The sequence below is a fragment of the Sceloporus undulatus genome, chromosome 3 (genome assembly GCF_019175285.1).
Source record: "Sceloporus undulatus isolate JIND9_A2432 ecotype Alabama chromosome 3, SceUnd_v1.1, whole genome shotgun sequence".
NCBI lineage: Eukaryota > Metazoa > Chordata > Lepidosauria > Squamata > Phrynosomatidae > Sceloporus > Sceloporus undulatus.
This window is the reverse complement of record NC_056524.1, coordinates 2,039,546-2,049,272: the sequence shown is the minus strand read 5'-3', so window position 1 is coordinate 2,049,272 and position 9,727 is coordinate 2,039,546. Positions and strand designations below refer to the sequence as shown.

General features: G+C 54.7%; 4 protein-coding genes across 6 annotated transcripts in view; 2 read left to right on the top strand and 2 right to left on the bottom strand.

The window, feature by feature from the left end:
• Positions 1–9,727, top strand: part of FHIP1B (FHF complex subunit HOOK interacting protein 1B) — a 620,510-nt gene that overhangs the window by 108,492 nt on the left and 502,291 nt on the right. The window lies entirely within an intron of this gene.
• The window catches only part of CCKBR (cholecystokinin B receptor), a 540,140-nt gene that overhangs the window by 121,305 nt on the left and 409,108 nt on the right, over positions 1–9,727 (bottom strand).
• The window catches only part of TAF10 (TATA-box binding protein associated factor 10), a 141,334-nt gene that overhangs the window by 20,835 nt on the left and 110,772 nt on the right, over positions 1–9,727 (top strand). The window lies entirely within an intron of this gene.
• LCMT2 (leucine carboxyl methyltransferase 2) lies at positions 20–8,912 on the bottom strand. Of its 3 annotated transcripts, none has more exons than XM_042460252.1 (12): positions 8,858–8,912; positions 8,623–8,771; positions 6,044–6,125; positions 5,751–5,937; positions 5,248–5,375; positions 4,543–4,665; positions 4,279–4,386; positions 3,097–3,187; positions 1,904–2,167; positions 1,604–1,819; positions 1,249–1,346; positions 20–581 (listed from the first exon to the last, which is right to left on the bottom strand). In XM_042460252.1, the coding sequence occupies exons 1-12, from the start codon at positions 8,888–8,890 to the stop codon at positions 390–392; spliced, it is 1,671 nt and encodes a 556-aa protein (XP_042316186.1). In that variant the 5' UTR covers positions 8,891–8,912; the 3' UTR covers positions 20–389. The 3 variants fall into 3 exon arrangements, with proteins under 3 accessions (XP_042316186.1, XP_042316185.1, XP_042316187.1); XM_042460251.1 differs by having other exon boundaries at positions 22–581; positions 4,543–4,732; positions 5,219–5,375; XM_042460253.1 differs by having other exon boundaries at positions 444–581; positions 1,249–1,312; positions 4,543–4,732; positions 5,219–5,375.

The window sequence follows — 9,727 nt, the reverse complement described above, 5'->3', positions numbered from 1 at the left end:
TATAGTTCAATAGCAGCAACACCACTAATCATAGGACTGTTGTTGCCAACATTATTGTAGAGAACAATCCATCTATGTTTTCATGCTACATTTAAAGGTTTTTTTCTTCACTCAAGGAATACCATCTGACTAGGGGCCTTCCTCCCACAACCCTTTTGGGCAATGGGCAGTTACAACCCAAATGTAGATGTGCCAGGAAGCAGGTAGGAGTGGACTTTGCCTGCTGCCTCTGACTGAGCTTGCAGCTGGGGAAACTGGCCAGGGGATGAAGGGGATTTCCTGATTTACAGCTCTGTCTGTCTGCCACTTGGCTGTGCTCACTCGGTAGCACCACCCTCCTTGGGAGTCAGTCCATCTGAGTGGAGGGAAGAGGGTACTGGCCTGCCACCTTACCTGGGGGTGAGCGGGGGGCAAGTCTCCAGTGACTGCCACTGGAATCCCTTCTCAGCTGGCCTCAAAAACAGGATCGAGCCCAGTGGCTGTTCTGCAGCATCCAGTCCTCCTGCAATGAGCACTCCACCTGCCCAGCCACAGGCGCTATGGGAGTGTCGGCCAACTGGGACAGGGCCATCTACAGGAACCTAAGAGAAGGGAAAGGTAAGGGGCAAGTCACCCACTTTGCCCCTTTGAAAAGAAAGGGCTCCCTGACCCCCATGCTTCTCAGCCAAATCAGCAGCAATGAAGGGGCCTGGGTCGGCCAGGATGATGCCTCAAGGAATCATAGAACATAATCACAAAGTTGGAAGAGACCTCAAAGGCCATCAAGTTCAACCCCATTCTGCCATGCAGGTATACACAAAAAGAAACTCCAAGAGAAGTGGGATGTCAGTCCTGTCCCTATCAGTCCTGCTTGGCTTAGCCAAGCCTTCACCTGCTGCTCCCTCACCCACCCACCTGCAGGTGGAATTCCTTGCTGTTGTGGTCTGATCTGATACCCAAAAAGTGTGCAAGATGCCAATCTCGCTTTGATGTAAGAGGCCCTTAAGGAGGAAAATGCTGCTGTTTTTAGATAAGACTAGAGTCAGGGCAGGAAGAGATAGAAAATGCTCAGGCAAGTGTGGGCTAATGTCAGGTGCCTGCAGTTTGCAGAGAGGGTCCACGAGAGGAGGCAGAGCTGTGCAAGGAAGGTCCCCATCATAGTCAGCAACAGAAAACTAAGCCCATCACTCTCAGGTGTTGAACCAACTTTCTAACTGCCCTACCAAACTGACTGACTCAGGTCAGAAAAGGCAGAGTTCAGCTCCCTACCTGGTGGCAACTCATCTCTTCCATGTAGAGGAAACACCAGTCCGCCAGCACGCACTGCCTGGAGCTGCAACCACCATAGACAAAGAGATAGGTCTCACCTGGAAGGAAACCGATCTTGCATTGCCCTCTGCCCTGTTCAGTGCCGGAGAGCAGTCAAAATCCAGTCAAGACATCCGGGGGGGGGGGGGGGCCCCCCCCCCCCCCCCTGCCTGCTTGCTTGACCCACCACCACATGCAACTGGCAGAGATGATCATCAAGGAAGGGAAGTCCAGGAAGCCCCTCCAACCCACCCCTCCCCTGCCTAAGCTGCCCCCATCAAGACTCCCCCTAGATACGTTAGGGTCCCCCATCTACCTTCATGTATAACTTCAGTAGCTGAATGCCTCCAACGGGGCAAGGCCAGACCCTGGATGGGTGGCAGGTGGATGAGCTCCACAACAGGACTGCCACCAGCCTCCAACACACTCAAGCGACAAGCTGCCGGGGCAGGACTCACTGGTGACCTCCGGCCCCCCATCACAACAGCCCAGCCTGCTTGCAGGAGCGTCAATGTGTGGAAGAGCCGACCATCTAGGGAGGGAAAGGCATCAATGAGATGAACCAAGTACGTCACCCACGCACCCACTCCATCCCAGCCAACAGCCCGCTGCTCACCCCATGCTTCACCAGATTGGGCCAAGCAGAGGGTACGACTCTCCCAGGCTGCATCCCTTCTGGGCTTGATCAGGAGATGGAGCTGAGTCAGACGGCAATGACGCCCATCCTGGTCACCAAATCCTCCCACAGTCAGGACCACATGAGGAGAAAGCAACACAGAGCGATGGCCATACCGCCTCAGGCCAGAAGCTCCTGCATCTGTTGCGCAGATTGATGTGGGAACCATCCCAACAAAAGTGGGCTCCTGATGAGTCAGGAAGGCTGCAGGCATGGAAGCAAGGCTGCATTACTGCTGGAACAAGCAGCCAGGCAAAGGAGCCAGTACTGCTCCCAGGGAGGAAGGCAGGAGCCATCCCTTGGAGGCACAAACTGGGCATGTGCATGCCCATACAGCAACTCCAGAGGAAAAGTGAACTGCTCAGAGTAGGACAACAAAGCCCTGTGAAATGTTCAAGCTGTCCTCTGAAAGCCCCCTGCCACTACCTCTACCCTTCCTCTGACCTGATACTATTGCCTCGAAACGATGATTGGTAGGGACAAGGGGCATTCTTTAGAGTTCCCTGAAGAAATGAAATAATAAAGAAAATGATGCCTGGTGTTGAGTTAGTAGTCAGCCACCATGCTCTATATCAGGACCTAGCTCTCTGCTATGCAAGTCTTGAGCAAAGATAGCCTTTGAGCATAGGCCAAGTAAAAATCCCTCCTCAATCAATCACCAGAACTTGGAAGAGTAGGTCTCTTGAGCAGACAGCATGCTATCCTTAAAAGGCTCTGGACACCATAACATTTATTTATTTAAATAGCAAACACGTGATTTGAGAAGAGAGAATAAGTTCTAGTTTTCTGCTTTGGCGACCAAACGAAGGTTTGGGAAGGGAAACCTTCCTGCTTAGAGGGGCCATTAAATTGTTTATATAACATTAAATAAACTGACAAACTGATGCAATTTATTGTTGTTCTTAGCTGCCTACAAGTCAACTTCAACGTGACCCAATGAATGAGAGACCTCCAAGTCACCCTGTCATCAACAACCCTGGTCAGGTCTTGCAGGCTCAGGGCAGCAGCTATAGCTTGTTAGACTGAGTCTACCATCTATAGATGGCAGAATATACAGTACAAAATTCATGACAGTGTCTACCCATTTTCTGTCTTATAATAAAAGAAGGGAAATGTTTGTTCTGTGCTTTTACCTTCTGTGTTGGAAAAAACAGGAGCCGGTGAAAGGGATGTCCCCTTCGAGGCAACAAGGATGAAATAATGGGAGCATTTCAGGTGCCACTCCTGCAGGTAAAGAATGGGAGGATGCTATCAGGAAGAGGCCTTTGCTCCCTCAGCTTCCCAGACTCTGTCTGGGGAGAGATTCCCACAATCACAGAAAAGCACAGGAACAATCAGATTTGGCAGCCTTGCAAAACAGCCAAGAAGGCTGATTAAAACAGAGACTCCACTAGATAATTCCATTATAAGCTTCCTGGTTGCACAGAGCAGGAATACAGGCTATTAAACAAATAAGAAGCAACCTTCCACAAAAGGCTTCATTGGCAGAATACAGTGTGCTCCCTAGGTCCTTCTCTGACAAACAGCTGCACTTCTTTGCAGCTGAGCAACTCCTGGAGACAATGGGGCTGGTGGGAGGCAAAGGCACAATCCTCCACCTCCCATGCCAACAGACTCACCTGCACTCACAGGATCCCTGATTCCTCCCCACTGCTGGGCCAGGAGTTCAACACAAGGCTCCCTTCCCTGTCTGCTGGCACCACAACCATTTCCAGAGACAGAGGCACACAAGGTCTTTACATTTTACAAAAAACACGGATACCACGCAGGCCCCTGGAAGGCTTCAGGTACATCTCAACCAGAGAGATCAGGATTTAGTGATCCAGGCAGAACAGAACTGTACAAACGCCAGGATGTGGGACCCAGGCGAGCCTGAGCTCACAACCCCTTTGTCATGGAAGCTATTTCAGGATAAGAGATGGCCAGAATGGGAAGGGTCCTGGTCAACTGTAAGCTGCTGTATCCCTCTCATCCAGCTGCCTGGGCAGGCCTGCCTTGCCTCCTTCCCACAGACAGAAGATCCCCACCCAAGTGGCCCTCTGCGGAATCCTTTGGGGGAAAGAATCCCACATTGCCCACATGCTGGTACAGCTCTTGCAGAGGAAGAGAAGGGGCATGCCTGCACTCGAGGAGGAGGAGAAGGAGAGGGAGAATGGCTCACCTGACGGCCCAGCCCTGAGGAACAACCACAGGCTCAGACTGTACCGCTCAGGCCTAGGAGCCCCCAGGACCCAGAGTTATACACTGCATCCTAAATCCAACTCTAACAGGGAGGGAGGAAAAAGGGATATACAGGCAGACTGTTATCAGATTACCTCAAACTCGTCAAAGGGCTCCAAGGCCCGGATCCTCTGCTGCTCCTCTCCAGGGACAAAGGAGCCATAGAACTGATTCATATCAATGGCACAGCATTCCGTCCAGCCCTGTGAAGGAAAGCAGGACATTTCAGGACAAGCCCTGGGATCTTCCCCATGCAGCATTGGCCACTCAGCCACAAAGACAGCACCTCTTTCCCACACTCTCGACTCTTCCCCCATGCCCCTGCCGTCCTCACTAGCCAGTCCAAGCCCCATACACACCCTCTGGAGGAAACGCAACTGCTGGGCTTTGCAGTTTGGGTAGTGGACGAGGGAACGTAGTGGGGACTGGAGCCTGCTGAAGTGGTTCTGCATTATGTGCCCAAAGGGATCATCAGGATGGATCTGTTCATACAAGATGAACCATGCTTGTGAGAAGAAGCCAGCCACCCAGTGGATCAAGGCATCTGACCTGGAAAACACCAAAGAAGGTTGGGTGGGGCAGCAGGCAATGGAGGAGCAACCGTGCTTGGTTCCAGCCTGGACCACCACTACAGGAGGCCACACTGGGTTGGGAGGGCCACACATCTCTCCAGACAACCAAGGAGGGGAGACCAGCCTCTGCTCTTGTGCACCTTCAAGTTAGTCTAACATAGTGTAGGAGATTTTGGAAAGATTTATAATGCAGAGGATATTTGCTAACACTGCCTTCCTCTCATGCTGAGAGTGTGAACTGCCCAAGGCTGCCCAGGCTGAGTGGGGATGTCAGCCCTGGGTGAGAAGGGCTAAACTTTACCCATGGGACTACTCTGTGAGCCCTCTCACACCCTACGCAACCGTTTCTCCTCACAAACACTTCTTCCAGCCTTGTCATCAGCCAAAGAATTTCTCCTTATGAGAACCCACAGGCTACATATGGCAGCCAAGTGTACCAGAGGAATAATGCCTCTTCACAAACCTCTCCGCCTCCATGTAGGTGAGCACTACCTCTGCCAGGATCAGTGTGGGGGCTTCGGGGTCCAGGCTGGCCTCATGCATTGCTTCCTTCAGCCTCTGCAGTTCCGAGAGGTCTGCTCCCAAAATCGTGTAGTCCTCTCCTGAAAACTTGACCGCTTCTGTGGGAAGAGGCAGCACCACTGTCTCCAACACTGCTGCCCACCACTGCCCTCAGACACGAGACCAGAGACAGCATGCTCTGTGTCCACACCACAGGCTGCAGTGAGGTGGGTGAAACCCCTCGGGATCCTACCTTCTTCATGCACACAGAGTGCATGAAGGGAGCAGGAGGGAAAACACTGACAGGTTTACATGAACTCTAACACTGCCCCTTGTGCAGACAAACAGAAGAGGGAAAGAGCAGAAAAAGCCCCTTCACCAGAGCTCCAAAGACCATGCCAGGTGGGTTTGGCTGCCACATGAGGAGAGGAACTGAGAAAGCCAGCCAGCCCCCACTCCTTGGTCCCCATTCATCAGGCTCTGTGCTTCCTTACCAGACTCCTGTGGAGACATGTCAGTCCCTGCAGCCAGGGTGGCCAGCTCCTCCTTCTGGGCAACCAGGCTGGCTTTCTGGGCCGCCACCTCTGGGAAGTCTACCTCAAAGAACCGGGTCCTGGCCAGCAGCCCCTCATCCTTGGCCCAGAAATAGAGCGAGTCCATGCCTGCACCCAGTGACACCACCTGCAGCAGGGAAGAGGCAATGGGGGTGGCAGCCACTAGACCCTCCTCCACTTGCCCCTCTGCCAGCTTTGGCCACCCACCACCATCTGCTCCCCACGCAACTTACCTGCCTGCTAGGGAGACCTCCAGTGTGCTGCAAGAAAGCTCGGAGGCAGTGGCCCACGGCCTGGGCACGAATATAGTAGCCCCTGCAAAGCAAGATGGGGTAGAAATGGAGGCAGTAGATGAGCAGAGAGAGAGAAGAGAAATCCTCCCGAGGGCACCTGGGGGGAATAAAGAAGAAGCCCCTGATGGGAAGTGAAGTGGGGTCCCAGAGAGGGAGGGAGGAAAAGAGAGGTATTGGGGGGAGGGAAAGAAGTGGGGCTCTGGGAGTGAGGTAAGTCCCCAGGGGGAAGAAAGGTAGTAGGGTTTGGGGGGAGGGAATGAGAGGAGGTCCACTGGTGGGAGGGAAGAAGGGTGGGAAGGGAAAGGGTTTCCCAAGTTGGAGGGATGGAAAGAAGTGGGGCTCCAGGGAGGAAAGGTAGTGGGGCTCTGGGGGAGAAAAGAGGGAAGGTCCACCAGTGGAAGGGAGGGAAAGGAGCCATGGAAGGGAGGGGAAAGGGACCCTCATGGGTGAAGGAGGGAAGGAAGTGGTCCCCAAAAGGCAAAAGAAAGGAGGGGCTCTGGGGGAAAGGAGGGAAAAGCCACTGGTGGGAGGGAGGGGAAGAGGACCCCAGAGAGGGAGGGGAAGAAAGAATTATTTGCTACTTGACGTTTTTAATTTGTTGCCTATTTTACTGAACCCTTTCCTGTATTGTTATGTGTTATTTATATGTATTATGCTATTCTTTCTTAGATTCTACGCCACGGGCAGGTTTACTCTTATCTAGTTTGTTGTTTGTATGTTCAGGGCTGTGCAAATCTACAGTGCTATATAAATAAAGAAGAAGAAGAAGAAGAAGAAGAAGAAGAAGAAGAAGAAGAAGAAGAAGAAATAGTAAGTGGGGCTCTTGTGGGAGAGGGAGAGACAGGTTCTAGCAGAGGGAAGGAGGGAAAGGGGGCCCCAAGGGGGAGAGCGGGAAGGAGAGAAAGAAGTGGGGCCCCAAGGAGGAAAGGAAGTGAGGCTGGAGGCTGGGAAAGGACTTCCTGAGGACCATCAGTGGGAGGGCGGAAAAAGGAGACCCAGAAGGAAGGAGGAGGGAAAGAAGTGGAGCTCTTAAGGGGGAGGGAAAGAGAGATGGTCCACTGGAGAGAGGGAAAGGGGGGGGGCCTAAGGGAGAGGGATGGAATGAAGTGGGGTGCCTGAGGGGAGGAAGGGAAAAGAGGGGCCCTGGGGGAAAGGAAGGAAGGGCCACTGATGGGGAAGAGAGCGAAGAGAAAGAATTGGGGTCCCAGCGGGAGAGAGGGTAGGAAGAGGCACCGCAGGGGAGGAGGGGAATCATAGAATCGTAGAGTTGGAAGAGACCGCAAGGGCCATCCAGTCCAACCCCATTCTGCCATGCAGGAACTCTCAGTCAAAGCATCCCTGACAGATGGCCATCCAGGCTCTGTTTAAAGACCTCCAAAGAAGGAGACTCCACTACACTCCGAGGGAGGAATGTGTTCCACAGTGAAACAGCCCTTACTCTCAGGAAGTACCTCCTAATGTTGAGCTGGAATCTCTTTTCCTGCAGTTTGCATCCATTGTTCCAGGTCCTGTTCTCTGGAGCAGCAGAAAACAAGCTTGCTCCCTCTTCAATATGACATTCCTTCAAATATTTAAACAGGAAAGAAGTGGGGTCCCAAGGGGGAAAGGAAGTGGGGTCCAGGGCAGGGCAAGGGGGAGAAGGTCCACGGGAGGGTGGGGAAAGGGGCCCCCAAGGAGGGAGGGATGGAAAGAAGTGTGGTCTGAGGAAGGAAAGAATATGGGGCCTGGAGGGAGGAAAAGCACTTCCTGAGCGAGGGAAAGGAGAAGTGGATCGCCAGTGGGGGGGAGGAAAGGGGAGGCAGAAAGGGAGGGAAGGAAGGAAGGCTCACTGGAGGGAGGGAAGGAGGGAGGACACACACAGCTCTCATGGATGACGGAGGGGAGTGGTGTCACAAAAGCGAAGGAGGCCCCCGGGAGAGGGAGGGAATGAAAGAAGTGGGGCCTCTGGAGGGGTCCTGGGGGAAAGGAGGGGGAAGAAGTGGAGCCCCTGGGGGGGGGGGGGGGGGGGAAGGGAAGTCCCATCTGGACTGGTTCCATGCTGTCTGGACTACTGCCCCGGCCTCTATGTGGGGCGGCCTTTGAAGAGTGTTCGGAAACGTCACCCAAAGAGCTGCAGCCAGGTTCCAGAGACCACACAAGGCCCCCTTGAAGCAGCCCACTGGCTGCCAGTCTGCCTCTGGGCAGCACTGGAGGGGCTGGGGGCGGCCGATCAGCGCCTGTCGGGGCGGCTTTGGCTGTGGGTTCCTGCCTGGCAGAAGCAGGGGCTGGGGGCCCTTTGGGGGCTTCTCCCAGCTCTTCTACGATTCTGGCCTGGCTTTCCCCCAACCATCGTAGCCACTCGGTCCTATTTAGACGCGTTCTCTACGCTTTTAGCTGCACGGAGGAGCGTGTCTTCTTAGCGTTGCGAGGGCCCTGAGCCCCAGCTTTGGGAGAAAAGAGAGAGGGTCCTGCGGAGGAGGGAGGGAGGGAAGGGAAGGGGAAAGCCCCCCGGGGCCTTCCCTGGGGCTGGGGGCCCTCACCGGTGGATGGCGGGGGCGCGGCGTCGGGGCCTCCGGGCTGCCTGGCCTCCTTCTCGGGGCAGGAGCTGCTCGGCGAAGCGGTCCGAAGTGTATCCAGCGGCGGCGGCGGACCTCTTGCTGGCGGCGCTGCTGCCTCCGGTGCCGCGGACCTGAGCGCAGGGAAGGAAGGAAGGACCGAGGGAGCCGTCAGAGGCGGCCGGAGCCCCGGGGAGGGAAGCGGGAGGAGGGAACTCACCGGCGCCGAAGAAGAGAAAGAGAGCGCCGCCATCTTGCTCGGCCTCCAGCGAAACCGGAAGTACCGGCAACGCTTCTGCGGCCGCGGCCAATCAGCGGGCTTTCTCGCCACCATAGAGACGGGAGAGGGGGAAGATGGCCATAGCAACTTCCGGTTAGGGCGGAAGAGCCGTCAGAACTTCATCTCCCGGCAGCCCCGGGTGCAGCGCCCAGCGCAAAGGGCTGATGGGAGTCGTAGTTCTGAGAGGGCCACAGCTGGTGGGAAGGAGGAGGCGGGGGAAGGGGACCTTCTCGGTGGCTGTTTCCCAGGAAGAGACTGTGGGGCTCCTTCCCACCCAGAGGCTTAGGCTGCGGCCCCCAAACATTTCTCGACATGAAGGCTGCTCTTCTCCTGCGAAGTCACAGAATCCTATATTTGCAGGGCTCCCCAGCCCAAGCCCCTTCTGCCATGCAGGAACTCCCAATCCAAGCCCTCTCTTGAAAGGCCTCCAAGGAAGGAGGCTCCACCGCCCTCCGAGGCAGCACCATCCTTCCCACTGAACAGCTCTTACCTTCAGGAAGTTCTTCCTAATGCTGAGCTGGAATCTCTTTTCCTGGAGCTGGCCTCCATTGTTTCCGGTCCTAGACAATGGGGCAGCAGAAAACAAGCTTGCTCCCTCCCTCCTCATGACATGGCACCCCTTCTCATACTTAAAGAGGGCTATCATGTCACCTCTTAACCGTCTCTTCTCCAGGCTAAACAGACCCAGATACCTAAGTCTTCACAGGGCTTCCAGACCTTTCACCGTTTTGGTTGCCCTCCTTTGGACATGCTACAGTTTCTCCACATCCTTTTTCATAGAATCCTGGAGTTAGAAAAGGCTGTAAGGGC

Excerpts from the sequence above, each read along its gene's own strand:
- LCMT2 (XM_042460251.1), bottom strand. The coding sequence starts at position 8,890 with ATGGCGGCGCTCTCTTTCTCTTCTTCGGCGCCG. Across the intron at positions 6,126-8,622 it reads CGCGCCCCCGCCATCCACCG|GGGCTACTATATTCGTGCCC; the intron begins GTGAGGGCCCCC and ends CTTGCTTTGCAG. Across the intron at positions 5,938-6,043 it reads GAGGTCTCCCTAGCAGGCAG|GTGGTGTCACTGGGTGCAGG; the intron begins GTAAGTTGCGTG and ends TCCCTGCTGCAG.